The sequence below is a fragment of the Drosophila persimilis genome, unplaced genomic scaffold (assembly GCF_003286085.1).
Source record: "Drosophila persimilis strain 14011-0111.01,24,50 unplaced genomic scaffold, DperRS2 tig00000000-arrow-pilon, whole genome shotgun sequence".
Classification (NCBI taxonomy): domain Eukaryota; kingdom Metazoa; phylum Arthropoda; class Insecta; order Diptera; family Drosophilidae; genus Drosophila; species Drosophila persimilis.
The window spans coordinates 12,802,167-12,826,180 of NW_020825288.1; the positions used below are offsets into that span (position 1 = coordinate 12,802,167).

At 45.0% G+C, this 24,014-nt stretch overlaps 1 protein-coding gene across 1 annotated transcript; it reads right to left on the reverse strand.

Annotated features, from left to right (window-relative positions):
* Positions 1 to 2,359: 2,359 nt before the first annotated feature.
* LOC6587297 (diacylglycerol kinase theta) lies at positions 2,360 to 20,624 on the reverse strand. The gene is given in 17 exon segments (XM_026992492.1): positions 2,360 to 3,415; positions 6,179 to 6,286; positions 6,354 to 6,510; positions 6,576 to 6,861; positions 7,553 to 7,834; positions 7,892 to 8,045; positions 8,047 to 8,334; positions 8,405 to 8,726; positions 8,799 to 9,225; positions 9,292 to 9,624; positions 10,130 to 11,683; positions 12,270 to 12,470; positions 12,543 to 12,627; positions 12,687 to 12,793; positions 13,139 to 13,241; positions 13,328 to 13,407; positions 20,118 to 20,624. Coding segments are annotated over 17 exon segments (4,773 nt in total). The 5' UTR covers positions 20,230 to 20,624; the 3' UTR covers positions 2,360 to 3,241.
* Positions 20,625 to 24,014: the final 3,390 nt, after the last annotated feature.

Genomic DNA, 24,014 nt, shown 5'->3' on the forward strand with positions numbered 1-24,014 from the left:
TGCTTGCGTAGTCTGTTACAATTCAATTAACAATTTTATCAGGATTCTTCTGTTGCACTTCTGGAGCTCTCGCTCCTGCTAATCATCTCCCTTCCTTTAAATCTTTGCTTGCATCGAGTTTGTTGTTTCTTAATGTGGAGCAAAAATGGTGGAGTGGAAGATTGATATAGAGAAAAATAGTTTACTTGTACATTTATGGTATTTTCTTGTTACTCGTATATATGGTATCTGTATGTATATATGTATCGGCGCTCTGCTTAGGTCTTTGGTTTTCTGGCATCCATGAACAAATTCTTTACTTCACTTCTTTTCTTGGCGGCTCTCTTCAAATATTGGGTTCTCTTTGAAATATAATCTTTTTGTTTTTGTTTTTTCTTCTTCTTAATTCTAACACTACATCAATGTATGCACTATAATTAGTATTTTTAGTTGTTGTTTTTGGTATTTTCTTGTTTTTTGTTTTGTGTGGTTTGTAGAGTTTTGGATTTCTTTGAATAGCATATTATAGTAATTTCTCTTAAACTTAGCCTAGACTTTTGTTTTTTCTGTATTTTTTGTTTTTGGTTTTGTTTTTTTATTTGAAATATATTTAAAAACATAATATTTTGTGTTGTTCGTGTAATAACATAACTGAAAGTTGTGTGTTGGTTTGTGTGCTCTTGTTGCTGTTTTTCCTTGTGCGAAATGAGGCAAAATATCAAATCTCCTGCGGGCTGCGATTCAAATTGCCGGGGGCTAATCGATCCAAGTCGATTCAAGATGAGCCCGAACCTTGAATAATTGACGGGGACGCACGTCGCGGCGCCTACGGCGCATAGGGTCGTGCAATATCGGCTGAATAGTAGAGGAGTGTCCGAATTCGTAATGTGAAAATTAAGACAAAATAATAATTAAACTGCGCTGGCGTAGGGCGCATTTTAGTCAATCCATTGCACGGCCCACTGCTGGGGCAAGCCGCGGCGTGGCCCCCGCTCGGAGAGTGTACGGAAATCGGTGTGTGTCTTCTGATTAACCCCAAGCACTGAGCCCCTTAATCGCAGCCGGTCAAAGGTGATTTGTCGAACGCAAAACGAGTGTCTGGCGATAGGTCGAATTTTGGGTGTGCATCCCGATCTCCAGGGCCAGTCCGCAGCCTGGTCTGGGTATCGGTATGCCGCATTGGAATTTTAATGTCCACTGTTATGCGATTTCCGTGCTGTCATAACGGTGCGTGTGACGGTGAGACGCTTCTCGAAAAACTCAGTATTCTTATGGTTGTGTGGCGTGTAACTGTGGTCTTTGGTCGGGGGACGCCAAGTGCACTCCGCCGTTATTCTTCCGGTATTCAACAAAACGGAACCGGATATTCATGCACCCAACGGCCCCCCACTCGTGTGGTGTGGTAGGGATGAGCCGAGTGCGCGCCCGAATACCCGCTTGGGTGGAGACCGCGCACTCGACCCATCCCTACGCGATGGGGGTCTTCTTGTTTTCTTGTACAAACATACACACATATGCATGTACGAGACGTAAACGTAAAAATTAGTATATAAATTTCTCAAAAATTGTTTTCTTTATAAGCGTTTTAAAGTTGAAATTGTAGTTTTCGGATTTCCATCTTTCCATTCCGTTCTATCATCTTCGTTCCTTCCATCTTCTTTCGCTACCTAGCTTCTCGTTCTTTTTTGTTTTCTTCGACATTCAAAAAGGTTTGTTTTTTTTTACTTTTTGAGACAAATGCAAGTGAAATACTAACACGCCGCCCAGTCGACTGACAGACAGACAAAAATCAGACTGAACTGACAGAAAGATCCATCTCTGCCTGTCAGTTTTTGCGCGGGCATGACGCCATTTCAATAAGCTTGAAAATGCATTCGTTTTCTTTAATTTTTTGTGTGTTATGTTTTTGTTTTAGTTTTAGTTGGCGCACAGCACCGGAGAAAATTTATACCAATTGCACAATCCAGACAGAATTTGCATTAAGCATCATATATGACCTATGCGTTTTTTGTGTTTGTGTTCCAATCGCGACATGTGCTATGCACTATGCCGTAGTATCCAATTTTTCCAATGGTTGCGTCCCAATTAGTAGTTTAACAAACTATGCAATTTGCAGCTTTTTCCTCTCTCGTAAGCGAATTCGAAAAGCGAATCGGATACAGAAATCAAAAGTTTCGTATAAATTTTCTCGCATCTGCTGAACGTGTGTCTTTTTCTAGTCCGGTGATTATATTTTTTGCTTCTTCTTTGTATCCATACAAAATCCCGAAGGATCTTTGCCACATGGAACAATATTCATTTACCTAATTGGTTTTATTTTTTCTTGTCAATATTTTGTGGTTTTTCTTTTCTTTTCTTTTTACTTTCCTCTTTTCTCTTTGGTTTTTTTTCAGTTTCATTTAGTTATAACAAACAATTTTCAACAATTTTGTACTTTTTGTTTTGTTTCTTTTTGGTTTTTCATTACATTTTCCCTGGTTCTTCATATTCTTCATATCCTTCAATGATCATGCATGCATGATTCTTCTTCCTTTATCATCCATCATCATTCCTCTCACGGCTTGCGGTTTTCTCTGTTTAACGGTATCACTAATCTGTTTCTGCTGTTTCTTACATAGGAACAAAACGAGAAGGAACATAATATTGAACTTGAATTTGATACATCTTCTCAGGACTATTGCGCTGAGTTTTAGAACAAAACCTCTATCTTCCCTAACATCTGTATACTATCTGAATATCTGTATATCGGATTTGTTGCTGGTTACTCTGACTGGTTCTGGACTGTACTGTATCTATTTCATAGGTTAACTTTCGTAGAGTCGCTGCACTATGAGGTACAGTTGTGTGTGCTTCGAGCTGTTTGAGTTTAACGTACTTCTTTCAGACACATGCGGAAATGCGGGAGGAAATGCGGTTGCGGGTCTGCTGAACTTTTGAACTTTTGGCATGACTTGGGATTCTTTATACATGGAGTGGAGTTTTGTTGTAGTAGAGTATAAGAGTGTTGTAAGAAGTAATTTTGATTACAGCTTTTGATTTGATTTGATTCGATTCGATTCTTGTTTGAGCTTGGACTCCGGCTATGGACTGTTGCTGTTTTCTGATCCTGGTTCTGGTTATTTGGGTGGGTTCTGGGTACTCCTGCTTCTGCTTCTGCTGCTGTTTGGCGGTTGGTGGGGTGCTCAAGATGCATTTTGTGCGGCTGGTTTTTGGTTGGCTGGCTGGAATTAGCACGTTAAATCAGACGCTCGCTATACCATATTCAGAAATCCGTATTATTGCCCGTTCCGCCATCGCCCACGGCCCCATCGACCACCTCGTCCACGCTTGGCGGCAGGGCCAGCGACAGTTGGGGCGTCGCCGAGCCGGCAACGATCATGGTGGGTTCCGTGTTCCTGCGCTTCATTTTCAGCTTGTTCTTTTTCAACATCGTGGCCTACGTTAACGGTAGTTTTTATTTTTTTTTGAATCGTTTTTTGTGGTGCACCAATCACATTTCCATGAATGAGTTGGAATGCAATTCGTTTAGAAAAATTGATTTGTTTTTATCATTGATTTGATTTAAGAGTTAGGATTACAATACATATTTCGTGTGTAAATCGGAGCGCATAGATCGAGTAAGAAGAGCGTATATAGGTAAGTAGAGAAGTAGGTGGTGTTGTTGTGTGGTACAGTGTATTGTATTTTTGGAGAGAAAAGAGAGAGTAAGAAAATATATAGAGTTAACGTAACGGAAATCATGTGTCGATCCTAGAATTATAGTTGTTCCAAAAGCTAGATCGCATTAAAATTGGTTGAGAAATCAGGCAAAATGCAACTCAATAAACTAAATGGTTTTCATGTGATTCAATATTATTGATTGTATTATGATTGAAAAAAATGCTTGCAAGACCAAGAAAGAATATATGATATGGCATTTGCATAAAAATGTTACTTCTTTCTGTATTTGTTTTATATTTTCTCCTAGAAACAATAGAAAATAATTAAAAGCATGGACAACTGAAACAAAATTGTAGACAATTTCTAATCGCTGTGGGGGGGTCTGTGCTGTGTACTGTGGTGTGGTGTGGTGTGGTGTGTATTGTGGTGTTGTGTTGTGTGTTTTTAGTTTCTAATCAAGTTCAAAAGCGGTGGTCACTGTTCATCTTTGTGCAGAGTGGTGGATGGGTGGTTGGGTGGTTGGGTGGGTGTGTACTGTGGGTTTTGGTGGATTGTTCTCATATAGAGCTTCGACGGCAGCCACTCCAGGTTTATCTGTTTTTCAAATCTTGGCACCAATTGATTATTTACAATCCCTTCGCTTGTCAGCTATGTATGTATATTCAACCTTTTGGGTGTATGTATATTTACTCATAGTTGATTTGTTTTCGTTTCTTGTTAATGCTATACGTTTCTGTTGATTCTCTTTGAATGGAAGATTAAGTTTTAGTTTGCTTTCGCAATTGGAGTTTTGCTCTTGTTCTAAACATTACAATGATTACAAGAGGATGCTCGCTATGAATATGAACGACACGCCTCTGTTTTCCTGTTGCTTTTTGTGTGAATTAAGTTTACTGTTGCGCTTATAGTTTCGTCTCGTTTCGTTACTGTGACTATGGGAAAAAACAGGAAAACCAATATCTCAGGCCCGAGGCATAGGCGGAGGGCAAGCTCTAGGTGCTGCCAAAGCTAGGGGGCAGCACCATTGATGATGCCCCCGCCGCCTCCTTATCGCCGTTCTCTGGCAGCTGCTGCTGCTGCGCTTGCTGCTGTTGCTGCTGTTGCTGTTGCAATTGTAGTAGTTGCTGTTGCTGCTGTTGCTGCAATTGCTGCTGCTGCTGATGCTGTTGTGCCTGCGCCTGCTGCGACTGTGCCACAGAGAGACTCAGGACCGCTGGCGAGATATGCGGCTCCGTGAGGCGGCGCTTACTCTTCGTTTTCTTCAGCATGGTGGCCTGGATGTAGCATATAAAACACACACATGGGTCAAAACCAACATACACATACGCACACACACACACACACACACACACATTTAAAAGAGAGAATGCTACAAAGATATTGATTTTGTGTGTTTTTTTTTGTTTTTTCTGATTTTTTGTTAGTTTAGCTTTAGCACCTTATTCTTCAATCTCCGACAATCAATCCAACAAATGAAAGATGCACAAAAAACGTTGCTCGGTTATGCGGCTATATTTTACATGGTTTTTTTTTTGGGTGTGGTTTAGGGTGGTTGGGCGGGGCAGTGGCATGGATGTGCTCTATTTAATTACAACAAAGATCGGGCGGGACCAAAGGGACAAAATACATGTGGAAACATACAGGAACACGCATATCAAGCACACACACACACAGAATAAAGTACTTCTAAGTCAATGGAATTCGGTTTGGTTTCATCTTTATAATTTATAAAGCGCCTCAGCACTATATCTTCACTTAATCAAAGCTCAATCGAACGATCATTCAGTTTTAGGAGTTTTAAAATTAAGATTTGTCAGCTATCGATTAATCGGAAATCGTTTCAGCCAGGACTATCAAATGCGGATTTTGGACTTTAATTAAGCAAAAACAAAAATTCGTTTAAATGATTAGCGATCATTAATGGAATAACGGAAAATAGACTGTTATTTAACTATAGATAATTACGATAACTATATAATGGATTATTTTATCGAAAATAATCAATATCAATTAAACCGATTCTTTATAAAGTATTTTCACTATTTTGTCTACTTGCGAAAATCATCAATATTAAATTGAAATTTGGATAAACTGCGATATGTCATAATTTTTAGAGGGAAATACCCTGGTCTGATTGTCTTCGTGTCCATAATTTTTATTCGATTTCTTAACTTTAAATTGCTTTAAGCGGGGCTTTTCCTTTATTTTCATAAGCTGTACCTATATAGATAGTCTCTAATTTGAACTGTCACGTATGCTCATACTTTTTCTTTTCTATACGGTGTAACACTCAAATGCAGATAAATTGTGTGTGGAGGGGGAACACAAAAATGTGGCAGTGGAAATGTATGAGTAATACCAATAAAGATCTGGCTCTGATCTGAGTATAGTATGTATGAATCAAATAATATATATGTACGAGTATATGTACACAACAGAAAATGTGGTAAATCTTAAGAAGCAGGCATGCCATAGAATTGGAACAAAGGAACAAAGGCTGGAGGACATGCAAGGCAACGAGAACATGGAGAAAACATACCTTGAGAGCCGACTTGAGGACCACAACATCGCCGGGACTCTGGATCCAGGGCTCGCCATCAACTTGAACGGGCATGTCCGTGTTCAGGTGTATTTTAATGTGGCCACCCTAAAGGCGATAGAATACCCTTTAGTATACATGGTTTTCATTGAAAGTAAGTAGAGTCCCAACGAACCTGAGCTATGCGCATGGCCGTGCGAATGCCCGACTGGATCTGGCCCAAATGGACAACGCCAGTGACTCCGACCACCTCTAGCATTCCATCGTAGTGGTTCGGGGTGGAGAATTGATCATCCTTGTCGGGACCCCAGGGATTGGCGCCGCTGCCCCAGCTAAAAGGTCAAAGAGTTAGCAAGGGTTTGGAAACATTTAAAACGAAAAAGATTGATCGACATACCTCAATATGTTCAAAATGATGATGCCATCAACTGGCGGCAGTTCCACAACCTTGCCGTCGACCTCCAGGCGCAGCTCCTTGTGCAGATCCTTGACCGCTTTGCGTCCGACGATCTTTCGGAGACCCATCTTGACGTAGTAGCCCTTGTTGCGGAGCCGCGAGTTGAATTGATTCGGATTCTCCTCTCGAGCATTGTGGAAGTCCAGGCACAGATCGGCATCGATCCCAATGCCAAAGTAGTTGTTCATCACAAAGATCTGTGAGTTGTCCTCATTTTGTGCGCCACCTGCATGAGGGAGGACATATAGGAATAGAGAAGAATTTGTTAATTGGGGGTCATGAGGCAGTTCACATAGACACATAGACACATGACACCGAACATACAATAGACACAACATCGAGATGAATATATCCATAAGTCTGTGGGGGTATACTGAATAAATTACCCACCAATTCCTTGATCCTCTTGGGAATTCTGTACTTTCTCAATGAAATACTTTACCTTCTGGGGAAAATAGAATAGAGATCTAGTGTTTCGGGCATGCTGATCGGCTGTACACATCGAAACTAAACAGCATTAATCATCATCAGATACCAAACATCTACGAAACACTTGGTGTATCTGAAAGGTGGGCTTGGTGGTTTTTGGTGATGTGGGTTTTGCAGACTAAAACATATGTACATATGTTACAGCCGGAGTATCTTATGATGAAGCACAGATGTAATTACAACGAACGTTGGGAAGGAATTGGATGGGTTTTATTTGGATTCGTGAGCTGGGGTGTTTGGGTTTGGGGCTTGCTTGGAGAGTGGTTCTTGGGTCGGATGAGTTCGATCAGTAGTTTGGGTTAAGACACTATAGACATCAATGTGGTTGGGTTGGTGGTTTTGTTGGATGGGTTTTCGGGGGTATACATTTTAGTCTGTAGATTAAACAACGAACGAACGAACGGATTGTTTTGTAAGCACCAAATGACCTGATATATCACTCGATGTCAGAGCCGGTAATTGATGATGCTGATTGGTTTGTTGCGATTGCGATTGCGATAGATGTGCTTGGTGTGCCTTCTTCTTCTTACCGGTTGTTTGGGACGGCGCCTTCATGGCCGGCTCTTCGGGCTTATCCTCCGGATGGAAGACAACGGTCCAGCGATCCAGCCGTATCTCCTCGGCCTCGATCACATCCCGCAGCAAATTCAGCGGATCTTCGCCGCCGGTATAGCCAGAGCCCCAGCACAGGACCCGAGCCAAATCATTACCTAAACGACAAGGCTAAGTAAATGTTTTTAAAAGAGGACAGATTCTTTTGTGCTTACCCGTTCCGAGTGGAACAATGGCGCACGGTGGGCTAGAGCATTCCGAGTCCTGGCCAACATTGTCCAGACACTGCAGCACCCATCCAATGGTGCCGTCACCGCCACAAACCAGAATCTTGTAGTTGGTTATTTGGCGGAAAACATACAAACTGAAAGACGGAGACATTGGTTACAATCTGTGGCGAATGGCTGGAGCTGCTGGTTTGGATTTACCCTGGCAGAGGACCTCCATTGTCCAGATCGAAAACCTGATAGGGATTCAGCAGCTTCCTGAAGCTCGAGATCAGCTCCAGGCCCTGGCAACCACCAGACTTGACGTTGACAAAAACCAGCAGCGGTCGCACATCGGAGGGGACCATGCTGGGCTCAATGTTCGGCAAGAGCAGCACCAGCAGCTTCTTGTCCTCGATGATCGTCTCGCGGAGATTATAGAAGGCACGAACCTACATGGAATAGAAAGGTAATAATTTAGAGGGACCTCTGTCAAGGATCCATGAGCTTTCCAGGACCTACCGCCTTCTGGGCATCCTCAAAGGTCAGGACCACAGACCCATACTCGTAGTAGATGGGTCCAATGCTGATGAACTTGTTCTCATCGGTGACGTACTTGTTGAGGATTTGCTCGTAGTTTCGCTGCGAGAGCCCTGTGGGCAGATTGCCCACGAAGAGGGCAATGTTGGGTCCATGGGGATCCTGCTTGTGCTGCATGTAGAAGCGCATCAGCTCCATTTGGCGTATTGAGTCCTTGCCCAGCTGTTTCATAATATCCCAGGGTCTCTCATTCCACGAGAGGATGCGTTCGGTAACGCCACGATCGAGCAGCACCTCCGAGCATCTAACAGATACAAAGAAAGATGTATTTAAAGGATGGAATAGGTTTTTATGTTTAAAGACATCCTGTAAAGACCTGTAATCTTGTATCTGGTTATCCTGCAGCCCGAACTTGTCCAGCGCATCACGTATCAAATCCTTAATGACTGTGTTATTATCTACAGGAACACTGACATAGGGATCCTCCAGTGCACACTGCAGCTTCCCAGGATACACACGGACATGGCCCTTTTCCTTGTCGTGAAACCGAACGTATATTGCCGGTCGCTTGCCCTCCAAATGCACAAGACTCAGCACTGGTGTTGGGTCCAGCATCGGGGTATCCTCCATGCCAGCGGGGGCATACATATCGGTCAGATAGAAGGCCTGCGGATCGCGAGTGATGTGGAAGGCCCGCAGCGCGGTGGTCAGTAGCTGCTCCAGCGTATACGTCCGCTGCACGATGATCACGCGATACTGTTGGCGTCGGAATGAGTTGTTGCCATCGAAAACCTTGATCATCTCTGTAAGGGAAAGAGTTGAATTTCGTTCCTTGGGCTTCTCTGGGGATGTGGGGGGTTAGATCTTACCTATATCCTTCTCCTCGCGCTCCTTTTCCTTCTTCTCGCGGTCCCTTTCCATTTTGGCTTCTGACTTGGCATCCGACTTGTGGCCGGCGGAATCGGGCCTACTATAGTGCCCGGAAGATCCTCCACCACCACCACCACCACCACCGCCCGATGGTGCCGCAGATCCACCAGCAGTGCTGGAGCCTCCCCCGCCGCCTCCACTGCCACTGGCACCTCCTCTTTCGCCTCCACCTCCACTGCTGGGTCCATGGCCCGATTCGGTCTTGCTGGCGGACTCCTCATCCTTGAAGCGAGGCGTATCGCCACTGCTGAACTCCTCGGATATACTGCGTGCTGTTCGATCGACGGGAGGAGAGAGATAGATAGAGGGCTTTAGTCGCTGGAGAGGAGCATCCCGAGTGGTGGATGGCATTGATTTTAGTAGCAACAAAAGCGAATACATCCGCTTGAATGATCCTCGTGTTAGCGACATTTGAGCATGCGAGTGTTAGAGGTTATGGGTTAGTGGTTGATGCGGATGCGGATGGTGCAAACGATGGTTAGATGGTTAGTGATTCGAGGGATTCGAATGGTTCGAATGGTTAGATGGTTAGTGATTTGAATGGCTCGAGTGGGTTAGTGATTGGCTTGGCTCAAAATGAAACGAATAACGAAACCAAAACCAAAACAGATGTTTTTTTGTTAGCGCAAAACTAGAGAACGGAACGGAAAACAGGAACCAAGACTGCAACGAAACTCGACCGGATCTCCGGCACCTGGCACCAGGGACAGACACAAACAGAGACAGACAGAAAGAGAGGCAAAAGAGTAACAGGGAGAGAGAGAGAGAGCGGTTCACCTCTGCGCTTCTGGTAGCGCGGCTTGCGCCAGCCGACGGAGAGGCCACGCACGTGCCGCAGGAGTCGCCCCAGGACGTGGCCATCGCTGGCGTCGCTGGCCCGCGATCGACTGCTGGCACCGCCATCGCTGATGTCGCCGGCAAAGGCCGCCAGATCGTCGCTCTGGCCGCCGGGCCGATCGTCCAAGTAGAGATCATCGAAGCACACATCGTCATCCACATCAGTGGCATCGTGGCCTCCACTGCGGCGCGCCAGCATGTGGTAGTTGTCGTCATACGGCCTGTAGTTCCCATCCTCGTCCTGGATGGTGATCTCTATGTTCTGCGACAGCCTGTCCAGGCTGTAGTTGCTCTTCACACCGCCGCCACCACCCGCCACGCCACCGCCAGCCGTGTTCTTGGGCGATCTCTTGGATCGCCGCCGGAACAGACCGCGTCCGTACTTCTTGTAGCGGGACACACTGACGCCTGGCTCCTGGAAGGACTTGCTCCGTCCCACGGGTGAGAGCTGGAGCAGTGTGTGCGTGAGGGAGCCGCTGGCCGGGGCTGAGGGCGAGGCCGAGGAGCAGTCGCTGGAGTTGGGCGAACTCAGGGATCCGCCCTTTCCGCCCACCTTGTGTTTGTGCTTCGAGACACTGAGTATGGTCTTGGGCTTGGGCTTGGCCGCCAGAGCGGCCCCAGTCTTTGGATTTGGGCTATTAGCAGCGGCAGTGGCATTGGCAGGTGCAGCTGCGGTGCCTGTGACAGCAACTGTGGGTGGGTGGGCAGTTCTGGAGGCATGGGAGGTGTTACTATTACTACTATTATAGCTAAGGTTGCTGATCAGATTCATGCTGGAGTCGAGCTCATCCGTGTTCGTCAGCTCGCCCCCGGTGTCCGAAGTCTCGTAGCAGCTTTCCCGCGGCGCCGTCTCCATCTCCACATCGCCGTGGTAGTCCGTCTCGCTGACTTCCCGTGGCTGCCGGCGGGCGGCTCTTTCCCGCCGGCGTAGGGACACGTCGCAGTGATCGTAGTCGTCGCTGATGTCGCCACCGCTTATATCACAGACACCGCCATCCACCTCGTCTTCATCCTCCTCATCGTCCTCCTCGCTTTGAGAAATACCACCGCCGCGCTTTCGTCGCCTCCTGCCGGGTCCCAGCTTCCGGAAGATGCTCGTGTAGAGCAGATGCAGCGAGGAGTTGGTCGACGGCGACTTTTGCAGCGGGCCCAGGACGTTCGAGGTGGATGTCGTCAGCTGCAGGGCGCTGTCCGCCTCCGTTGCAACGTAGTCTTCGTCCTCATCCTCCTCCTGATCGTCGTCGGGGCGGTCCTGGTCCGGTTCCAGCTCGGTGCTCGTCTCTCCCACTGTCAGCGAGGGTGTGGGCGAGTGGCAGAGCGAGATGGAGCCGCAGGATGTGGGCGTGGGCGGTGATGAAAGGAGAAAATGTTGTTTCGATTGCTCAAGACGCTGCCGATGAAGCTCGAGCAGCTCCCTGAGGCAAACCACACCTGGCACCGTTCCAGACCCCGTTCCAGAACCTGGTCCCGAACCAGCACTGAGATCCGGACTGGCTGCCGGACGCACCCACATACACATATTCACATTATTCAACCGAAAAGAGAGACATTAACGCAAGAGAGAGGAGAGAGAGAAAAAAAGAACAAACAAATAAATCAAAAATCAAAAACGTAAAAAATCAAAGGAACAAAAACGTAAGAGAATCTTTTGGTGGAGTTTTTTTTTAAAAGAGAGTGGGTTCTGCAGATGATCTGAGAGATGAGGGCGTGGATGAGCTGGAGGCGATGTGAAATTCTGAGTTCTGAGTGTGAACACAACATCGAGAGCTGCTGCTTGAGGGTTTCTTTTCTTTTCTTTATATGTTTTTGTTGTCGGGTGAGTAGTGGGTAAGTGGAAGATATTGCATCTTATATGTCCCTAACAAAAATATTTCCTGAATTTCAGAAATTTCGATGGTAAAGTAATCCGAAAATGGTCGCATTTGCAGGCTAATTTTGATATCAACAGATGAAGAAAGTATGCCTGAAATGTGGACAACCTTTTTCTGATTACCAATTCGAAAAAACACATTCAGAAATTGAGGAAATATTCGTGAAACCTTGTGGTACATCGTATACCCCTATTTCGGTTGATACTTACGACACGAATAGTCGCGCACGAGCGTCGTTTTCGACTTGACCTGGACGCCGATGATCGCCTCGATGGGCACCTCGGTGCGTGGTATCGAGACTGAATGCGGAGGTAAGTAGATAGGTTGTAGAATACCAAAATTACATTCGGTTGGCAGGTACATGCGACATCCGGCATGGGTGGTCATGCCACACCACTCGCAGCGATAGCCTGAGCGAAAATCACATTTAAGTAACATTATTAATCAAGAAATAATCGTTTTATTATAGTGGTCCCACTCACCAGTGAGACATTCCGATGACCAACAGGTCTTCTTGCAGTATGCGCATTTGGACGTTGATGGAAGATTGCCCTCTCGCCAGTGGTGCTGTTGTAAGGGATAACATTGCTCGATCGGTGTGCGAGATCTACTGGATTTATACTCACTTGATGCTTCACATTAAGCAGCTCCTTGCCGGGCACATAGGTGGCATTCTCTGTGCAATCGGGCACGGCAAAATCTTGGCACTCAATATGCGCGAAATATTCGCAAACTGTGAATAAATAATGCATTAGATTCATAAATAAGACTCTATGATATACGGATTCCACTGGGACCCATTCCCTATAAACGAACGGATGCATGCACCAATCAATTGCCAGTCACGTGTGAGCGTGGGAGGCAACATCCTAGTGGAACCAATATCATTCGAGAAATTACTAAGGAAACTGTAACATTTGTTGGTTCACAAACATACTCGTATCGATCGTTTTCTAACAATGGATCATCGTTCAATATAGCAACTGACATGATGGCTGACAACCTGACAACACAACCAGCGGAGTACGTGTCAAGCCCGATGTGGCACATGGAGATGGAGGACAGGACTGTCACTTACCTAGACAATGCACCGCTGGCGTTTCATCCAATCGCTTACGGCAAACTGTGCAGAATTTCCTCTTGTGATGGGTTGGCTCGGACCAACAATGGGCAACGGGATTCTGTACGCAATGACACGATGACAGTCGACACAGTTATAATCATCTGAATAGCAGGCAATGTGTGTTGGATATATGTATGTACGTACCTTTATAATGCATGGAGCGATGCCGGAACAGGGTGTTACCACATTCGTGACACATCGTTCGTGTATGATAAAGTTGCAAACTGCAAGCAGGAGAGAGATAGAGAGAAGGCACATGTCAGTGGAAGTTCTTTCTTTTCACGGCAATCACAATGGTTCACTCTTATCTAAAAAAAGCAGACCTATCTCTTCTTCCCATTGTGCCCCCGAACAAATTGGTATTTAAAATTCCAAGTCCCTTAGCCCCGCAACCGCAGCCGAAACCACAAAGTCACCGCGTCATTGCCAGCAGCCTGCACTGTGTGCCCCATTCATGCTAGCAGTTGCCCCGAGTTCATGGACGAAGACACATTCATTGAAGTTTCCCGTGCACCCACACCACAACACACCACACCTTTGGCCATGAGCCTATGGGCCCACAAAGGAATAGAGGGAGATCACTGCACTAGCAGGCACCGAAGCAAAAGCGAAAGTAAGGCAAGAGTGAGAGAACTGCAGGCACTGCAAAGTTCTCCTCTCCCTTCGGTTCCTGCACTTGCTCTCATTTGAGTACTGGCGAAACGAGGTAGCGGCTAATTTGCACATAGCTTGTACCAGAAAACCCTCTTTTAATCCACAAGTACAACATGGGATTGACGTGATTACTCAATCTTGCTCATCTACTGAATCTACAGCAAACCAAATGGCAAGTACTGTCTAGTTTATACAGGGCTTAAAATATGGTATTTGAACGATGAGTCGCTCTCTTCCTTTCCCTCTCCCTCTGCACGCCATGGTCTTTGAATGCCAAGCGAATCACAAAGGATCAACAACAAAAAAAAGGAAACCAAATCTATGAAAAAGTGTGGTACATAAAACTTTGTACATATGTACATATGTATGTACTATTGGTGTGAGTGTTCTTTTTTGTGCTAGCTTAACATAGATATCATAGTTCTATTTTTAGCATTGCGTAAAAGTTGTGCGGAGAATAGACATACATATGTATGTACATATGCTAGCGTGTGTGTATATGTAACTGCATAATTATCTTTGTGTGCAGCAACAGCAGCAGAAGCCGCTGGGGGGAGGGGTGACGAAAAAGAAGCAGAAAACTAGGCCGCTGACCTGAGGCGCATCTCTGACGTCACGACTGAACTCGTGAATGCCGCCGCTGCCAGCCAACTTTTAGTTTTTGTACACAAGTGCATATACATACATACATACAAACGTACGTACAAATAAAGCAAGCAGTGCACGACGGAGGACAAACGTGACGCGCGTCATGGACTCAATGCAGTTGCACGCAAAAAGAAACAAGAAAATATAACTGTAAGTTGATAGCGTGTCCTCTCGCTCTCGCCTGGGGTTACTCGTGTTTACTTGAGTTTATGGCGAATATTAGTATACCCTTGCAGAAAGGATATTGTGATTTAAAACAGATATTTGCTACAGAGAGTAATATCCCCTCCAGGTCCTTCAGCTTTAAAGATATTTCGTGGAAACTTTTCCCATAAAATTCTCACTACACTCAAAAAAGATCACTAAAACCCAAATTTATAACAATGTTTAGCTGAAAAGTAGTGTGTTTGTTAAAAAAACTTGTATGTATCTAAAAACTTTAGAATATGTATTTTTTTTTCTGAGAAAACGCTTTTTTTTTTTAATATATTCCAACAAAGTTTAATCAGCTTTTCCTCAGCATCAGGCGATCATAGAACTATAAGAATATAAAAAGCTAGCATTCATTTTCGTGCTCTTGCATTGCATGTGCATAATTGATGGCAGAATGGACGAAAGGGTGTGTTGGGTGCTGGCTAAGAAGTGGCTTGGGGTTTGGCAGACTACCCTGCAAAAGCAACAGCTGAGTCAACTCTGCCGCCGCGTATACACGCCCCTGTGGGGGGTCAGAGCATAACGGTACATCTTCTACGCTTTTGCCCGTTCCCTTGATTGTCTTTGTTGCATACACTTGCATTATGTATACCAAAAAATATCTGTGTACTTCTCCCACTCTCTCTCTCTCTCTGGCGCTCACACGCTGTCGCTCTTTCTCTGTTACTCTCTTTTAGATAAGAATAAGCAGACAATTAGGCAGAGAGGAAGAGAGTCTGAGAAGCTGCGACGCCACCGCATGGGGAAATTTTCGAAATGGTTTTCTTTGGTTTTTGTATTCCCGTTTTTTCGTGCGTGCGGCTGTGGGGAAAATTGTGTCTGTGGAAACTCAACACACTTTTACTTTTACAGTTTCCTTTCTTGCGTCTCGTTTCGTTTCGTTTCTTTTGGGGCAATAAAACCAAGAATAACAAAAGGGAAAGCAGAACAACCAGAAGAAGTAGAGGCAGCACAAAGCCAAATTTAAAGCACACACACACACATGCCGTACTACTTGCTAGAAGATGGGGTGAGTGGCAGAAGAGAGAAGGAGCGGGAGTTTTTGGAGGTTAGGGACAATTGAATATACGCACAAGTTGACATGCGTAGTCCGGGAAGAAGAAGAACAATTAAAATGGATATATGTACATGTGTATGTACGAGTATTTTCGCCAACGGGAGGGAGAGTTATACAATTCAATTGTGGAAGAAGAAGAAACAGAGGAGAAAGAACTCTCCTTCTGGCTTAAAAATAGCTGTTCATAAGCATAAGCATACACACATGCAAAGACATGAACATACAGCACATACATATGTACATATGAATGTAAATATACGCAGATGAAGTGACGCATGACGGAGAGCATACATGTTATATTTGTCCCACTCCCACTCCCGCACTTAGTGGTGCTGCTGCAACTTCGATGGCAACCAAATTCAATATCAATTTCATTTCAATCTGATTGCCCCTTTTGATTGAAGCATTCATCATCCCACAGATTGCAGTACAAATGGTACATCCAATGAGAAAATCGTAATGCAATTTGTGCTGCTGCTGCTGATGATGCTGCTTCTGCATGCAAACTGCGGTTTATTTATAGACCCCCCTCGAAATAGCAGCACAAAAATACTGCAGAGATGTGTATAAAAAACCATACATTCACGCATGCATATGTACAATCATATTTACATAAGGTACATACATATATGAAAATTATAGGTCTAATTATAAATGAGGCAGTGCTTTACCGCACTTCAACCCACACAACCCACGCACATGCACTGTACGGTCCCTATGGGAAAAGGATGCAGCGTGACGTGACGTTGATGCCGTTAGCATCCTCCGCTCTCCCCTACCAAGCTGTGCACTGCTTTCCACTTTCAATGCTTGACACTGCTTGACTGACATACAATCGGATTTTGGTTTGTTTTCGCTTTTGTTCGGAGGCTGGCCAGGCGCACCTACATACGAGCACGCTGCCTGTTAAACTCTTCAGACTCTGGAGTGCAACGTCAGCAGTGCCCTCCCTTCTCAGTTGTTCCATTCCTCCATCTTCTGCCTTTCACCCTCTTCCATTCCTCCATGTTCTACCCCTCCACCTTTTCAATACCGCCATCTTATGCCTCTCACCCTCTCCCTTCCGTCCATCTTCTGTTGTTGGCTGTCGAAGTGCCAGCCAAACTGACGACCGCCCCGACCCCAAAAAATCGGTTCTTATAGATATGCCCTTTCTACGGGGAAGTAGACTAGATGTCATTTGGTTGGTTGGTCATTTGTGGTTATTCTAAGGGATATTTCATGAGGATATTTTTAGATCCCCGCACACTATTCTACTTATTACCTCCCTACCAGTTATTCCTCTCTTGAGAATATCCCTATCATATCTCTATAACACCCCATCGAAAGTGTATATTTTCTTCGATTTCATAAGTTTCCCTCACGTTTCATGCTCTCGTTTTTCCATTCAGTTGGGTTATGAATGAACAGCGTCGAGAACGAGGCAATTAACAAGGCAAAACCCCCATCCAACCCCAGCCCCACACGACCCCCATCTCCACTGCCCCGTTCAACCTCAACCTCAGGCACGACCGCCCGTTTGGTTTTTGGTTCCGCTGTCGCCGTCATTTGCCATGGCGGCCATTGATGACGCACTTTTAGCCCTTCGCTGCTATCGGTGGCAGCACTTTCTCGCTGTGGGAGGTGGGGAGGTTGGGTGGTGGGTGGTGGGTAGGGGGTGGTGTGTTGGTTCAGGGGCACTCGCAGCGGTTTGGGGTAGGGGGTGCATAGCCGGCTTGCAACCAGTCCACAGCCCACATGAATCCACAATTGGATTTCGGTGCGCACCTGCTGCTGCTTCACTGAGAGCCCCCCCTCCCTCTTCGCTCCTCCTGGAAAACCAATTGAAATGTTGCCTGCGGCATGCAGCTGCATCTGTGTGTGCGCATTTGTATCTGTGCACTTTGCATTTGACCTACTTTCGCGAGAGCCTGTGCCTGTGCTTGGGTTCGAGCCCGGATCCGGGCACAGAGCCTCGTCGTCCCGGTCCTGGCGTACAGAGAGATGCAGCTTTGGATTCGGGCTCACGCTGCCAGGAGGGTTCTTCGCGTTTCGTTTTGTCCAATTAAATGTGCAACTCAATTATCCTCCACATCAGCGCCTCCTCCTCCGCTCCATTTCCAATTTCCATTTACATTTGGACAACGCGGCGTATGCGTGATGATGATTTCCCGGGAACCAGAGACGCTCCCGAGGGTATGCAACACGAATTTAGCTTGCAAATATCCATAATTTCTGTGGGGATTATCCTACTATACTAAGATATAACTGTAGCAGTATTTATGTTCAAAAGAAAGGGTCTTACGGTTGTTTTACAGAATCTTTAAACGCAATAACAATTTTCTAACAGCCTTACATTGATGAGCTTCAACAGACTATGGGCTCTAACAAAGTGCTTCTCTTCGGACTTACAGGAATACAGGAATATTTAAGTATGGGACTCCTGTTGCACAATCATAAAAGGAAGCATTATCTAACTATTTAAATAGTAAGAGTCATACCGATTGTATCACTTGCATACTTACACACAGAACATACAATTATTCCACAAATTCTCGAACTTCTTCTTTATCCAATAAAACATTCACAGAAATTGTGTACAATAGGATAGTAGACATATGTATATGTCGGTAGAAACCAACCGTTGGGTCATAGGCCTTTAAGGACCATCATCTTGATTTATTAGAAAAATAGAAGGGCTCCCTATTCCAGTCCTTCTGGTATGAAAAATTGGTTTTCTGAAACTATAAACATTAACGCGCTGCCACATAAAATGGGAAGCGCGATTCGCAAATCGCGATAATTATAATAATAGCAGCAACACAAATCGCCTGCAAAAATAAACGAAATGAAAATATAAAGAGGCGGCAAGAGGTTCAGTTTGAGGCGAAGCGCCCAACACGCTTCCAATTGGGAGAGTCAAATAATTCCATGACTGGCCTCCACGTCCAGTTCGTTCGATACTCTGTTTTCTGTTCAGTTTTATAGCGATTTCCATGGCAATGGTTCATCAATATATACCGAGTATTTTCATATATATATATATATATATATATATGTATCTTGTATACGGAGAATCGGAGCTGTCTATGACGTCGTTTGGGGCTCTGTGCTCACGTCATGGCACGACACGGCCAACAGCCGCACAATTTGGAAACGTTCAAACGCGCACACTTCTCGGCCACAAATAGACCGATGATGCTGCCTGCCTGCCTGCCTGCCAGCCAGCCTCTTTACTGTAGATATATCTTACGTAGATGCCACTGCGGATTCTGATTCTGATGCTGGATGTTGCTCTCCTGAAGTTTTGTCGGACTACCCGCTCTCGAAAGATGACCAACCGCCTGCGCCCGATGACGTTGATGGCTGCACAGACCAATAGTCTTTGTTTTTACAACACCCGTCCCTCTCGTCACCATCCATCTTCCCATCCGCGTTTCCATTTCCAAGTTTATGGCAATTTAAAAAGTATTTTCAAAACTAGACGAAATGTATTTTTACATCTGCCGTTTGCCACCGAAGATGCTCCTCCGATGATGATGATTTGCGTGCTGCCGTTTTCCCGCTTTTCGGTTGTGTTTAGTGCTCGTTAATTACAACTTATGTCTATTGGTCGTACGATACAGGGGCGCATCAGAGAGGAGGGGTCTACTTTGCAGAGATACCCCAAAAGTTCTGAGAGTTTTACCAAAGAAAACTTTGTTTTAAGAGTTGAAAGAATAAATTGTGAGGGGGAAAACGCATGGAAAGGAGGTAACTTCAAACATATAATTTTATCCAAAATCCTAGATTATTGTTCCCGGCCCGTTCGAGCTTATCTTTCGATTTGTCAAGGCATCGTCAAGTATGGAATCTTTGGATTCACTCTACACTTTTCGGAACTATTAGATTATATTTCAGCGGAATTGTTCAAAACCATATGATAGTTTTCATAAAAAATACTTTAAATCTTTGAATCTCTATTATTATTTAAGATTGATCCCACAATCGAACCTCTAAGAAGGCAAAAAGAATTCTCTACAAAATGCAACAGTATATGCATACCGTATGTGGGTAGATCAAATCTAGATCTGCAACATGAAGAGGTCCAAGCAACAGTAAGCCGAAACTTCTTATGGGGATCTCCGCCGAGGAATTCTGCCCCATGACGAGCGATTCGTGTATATAGAATCTACTCTGACTATATCCTTTTCTATGAATTTCTATGGTACAGTAATGGAATTCCTTATCATATGCCATGATCCCATCTATTTAATCATGTTTGATTTAAAAATCCCTCTTAGAAGAAGATTTTGAAAATTCTTTCATATAGGACAAATTCTCTGTAGAAAGTTTTCCCCTCTTTAAGCTGAAATGGTCAGAGTTCTTAATAGCGATACTCACCTTCGCATATGTAGCCCTGCTGGATGAGGCCCCAGAGCAGATCCGAGCAGTGATGACAGTACGTTGGCTTATGAAATGTCTTCTTCACGAATGAATGCCCACCATCCGCCATTTTGTTTGTCGAAGTACCGCTGCGGCTGCTCAATTCGGTGCCTCTCACCGCTCTTCTATTTTGCCTTTAGTTTCGGGTGAGGCTTTCCAACTGTTTTTTTTTGTTTTTTGTTTCTGTTTCTTCTGCGGCTGCTTCCTTTCTTGTTTCTTCTGTGGCTGCTTCTTCTCCTCTCTTTCTTCGGTGTATATAACGGTAGTGTCGTCTGGAGCCCTCTAGAGGATGCCGGCGCAACTTAGGCGGCCGCTGCAGCTTCTGCTGAGCGTCTGCTGCTGGTAAACAACGCCAGCTGCGGCAGCGCTGTCGTTGGGATCAGCGCGTAGGCGTAGGCTAGCAGATCCCGTTGCTCCTCCTGATCTGCTCTTCTGCTGCTGCTGCTGCTGCTCCTGCCTCTGCTGCTGCTTCTCCTGGATTGCTGCTGCTGCACTGCCTGCTCTGGATACTGCTGCTGCTGCTGACGACAAAAGCTCTGACAAATGGAGGACAACGACGACGACGACAAAAGTGACGACGACGACGGCTGCATTTTCATCCATTGGTCCTCCAGGTGGCGTTTCCTTTATCCAGACATTTGCTAGCCGGAAATTCGATTTTCTTTTGTTTGGTTTTTGTTGTTGTTATTTTTGATTTTATGTTAATTTTGTTGCGTTTAGAAGGCTATATATCTATATACATACATTAAGCAAGTCTGAGTGTATAATATTTATATGGTTTTATGGCATTTTCTATATTTGGTTTTGTTTTATTCGGGTTTTCCGCTCTCTGTTTTGGTGGAGTTTTTTGGTTACTTATATACAATCTGGCAAAGATTTCTGCACTAAAGAAAAATACACAAATTCATTATTTCTTTGTGTCTTTTGCACAGTTTTTTGTTTTATTTTCATTTTTGGTTGGTTTTCATTTCACTTTTCCCACACGCGAGGCACACTTCTTTCACTTTTTGTCGCTTCTGAATGCAGCAGAAGCGAAACTGTGTTTTCTTTCGGACTCTTTTCCTTTGTGCCTGTTCTCCTATTGCTTCTCCTACTTCTTCTGATTCCTCGTTTTGCTGCCTGCCTTGCTGCTACGTGGGCGCCATCGCACCGCACCCCCCTTTAACAGAAACAACCGTTTCCAGATAATAAAATCCACACAAGCGGGAGAGAGAAAGTGGAGTTGCTGAGCGAAAGATATGGGAAGAGAGGAGTTTCCGCGAGAAAGCTATGAAGGGAGAGAGAGCGAAAGGTTGAGTTGCTGTGGGAGAGCACTGCGCAAGAGAGGGAGAGGCAGAGGATAAGAGCCCGCAGAGAGTGCGTCGCGCGTCATGCGTGGTGAGTTTTTTGGCCGAAAGTTCCCGTTATTCCAAGCACCATAAAAAAGCAGTAGACCATCAATATAATAATAGAAGTGGCAAAAATATGATATCAACAGCCTGGCCCTCTAAAATGAGAGAGAGAAAGCAACAGAGCTCAAGAGCGAAAAAGATAGTAGCACTGCACTTTGGTTTTTTCGCGTTTCGTTTTTCTTGTTTTTCACCAAAAGTATTTTTTCTCACTGACTTTCGCCCTCAAGTATGCAACATGTTTTCTCACTGCGAACAGCACCACTCCTACAGCCACCCGCCACACACCCACAACCCACTTTTGAAGGGGAAGGACTCGCACTGCCCCAAGGACAAACCAGTCAAATATTATATCATCCAGTGCCTAATAATAGACGAGCACAACGTTAACGGCACTTGAAATTATTCAGCTCGATGACAGTAACCGACGACAGCTAAGCGGATAGCCCCACTCAGGCTTTGGAGATACTCTTACAATATATCTGACGACGTGGAATGTGCCCATATCCATGTCGCAAGCAAGTCCAAGTCCATGTCCTGGCTGCTGCTGCTGGGGCCTCAAGATGCGCGTCATGCGCACACTGGAACTCACCTCCACCCCAAAATCCACCACACAGGCACAGCAGCGGGTCCTCAAGTTTAAGGACAAAGTGTATTTCTACAAGGTGAGGAGCATGAGCATTCCACATTCCCAAGTTGCTTATTTTCTGAGCCACTCTCTCATTCTGGTACAAAATACGCTCTGATTCTGAGAGCGCTTTTTGGCAAAGCCTTTCCACATTCTATGCACTTTTGTCAAAGGATAAATCACAATTTTATTGCAAACTTTTATCTTCTGATCTGATCGGGGAGAGAGACCGCAACAGCTAATGTTAAGGAGGAAATATTTATGCTATGCTATATATTCTTTTGGATCCGAAAGATCCGAAAGAAAGAGATGCAAAGAGATAATGGTACTTCGGGTGCTTGCTGCTGCTGCTGCTGCTACTGTGTGCTCGTGTGGAGGGGCTATACAAACACGCAGTACTGTTATAGATGTGGATGTATGTGTATCTATAGACAAAAGCAGGCGGCAGTACTTCGCACCCATAGCGGGCCGTGGCGCCCATTCGAATGCCCCCCTACACGTCTCTCATAACAGTACTCCCTCTCTCCCACCCACTCTCTCTCTCTCTCTTTCCTTGGCGCAATGCTGCGCGCTTCGCTCTTTTCGGGTCGCATGAGCAAATCGCAATAGATAGAGAATTTTTTTTCTTCCTTCTTCTTTGGTGGCGCGGCCTGCTGCTCCTGGTTTATTCCTTGCCCCACACACACACCCGAACACACGCTCACATACACTCTGGATGGCCTTGTCTTTGGTGTGTTTTTTGTATTTTCAGGGCTAAACACTTGAAAAACAGGTGAATAGCAGGCAGCGTTGGCAAGCCTTTGATAGAACTTTTATGGCTAGATCTTAGAGTTAGGCCTTCTCAGCGGCCACTGCCTGGAATTTTTTTTCAGCCTACGCTCCCGCACTTTGCACATATGACAACGTAATTTTCACACAAACACGCACACAACACACACTCCCCCTCCTAGAGAGAGAGTGAGCGAGAGCGAAAGAGAGGAGAGTCGGGAATTTTATGTACCATATATTTTCCACGGGACTTCGGGGGCCAGACAACGGTCGCCACTGAAGCTGCAAAATTTTTTTGCACACACAATTTTTCACATTTTCATAATTTTTAAAGATTTTCACTTCGGGTTTTCCACGCGTTTTTCTCAATAGGCGTTCCGTACCTTACTGTTATTCCCGTTGTCCCGTCTTTCCGTTAATCTTTTTTTTGTTGTTGCTGGATTACATTTTTTGTGCGTTCTGCGGTTGCTGCCACTTTTGCCACTGCCACTAGGGGGCTGTGTTCTTTTTTGTGTGGAAAATTTTCACCGATTCGAGCAGAGTTTCCTTCTTTTCTTGTACATTTTTCTTTGCTTTGTGTGTGGTGTGTGAAAATTTTCTTCTTCTCTCCTGTGCGCTGCCGCTGCTGCTATTCTGTGCTATGTGTGGCAGTGCCCCGTAAACCGAAACTGCTGGCTGGCTGACGCTGGCCCGTTGGATTCGGCCTCTCGCGCTGCACGAAAAATGGGAAAACTGTTTGTTCGGTTCGGGCCATAGAAGAGCGCGCATGCGCCTACTATTTCGCACATTTCTTATCACCTAAGCTGTCAAACTGACGGAATTCACGTCGCACAGTGGCGCCCTTTCCCGATTAACATTGGAAAACTCGAAATGTAAATTCAAAAACGTATTCAGTATCGATAGGCGATTTATTGTTAATTGGTTCCCATATTTTCGAGTTTTTTCGGACTTCTATGAGCCCTAAACCTGAAGCTAAAATACTGTCTGTTGAAAAATATTGAAGGCATTTCTTTCTTCATTCTTATTTGGCAAGTATGATCATAATTCATGATAAGAAATGATATAACGCTA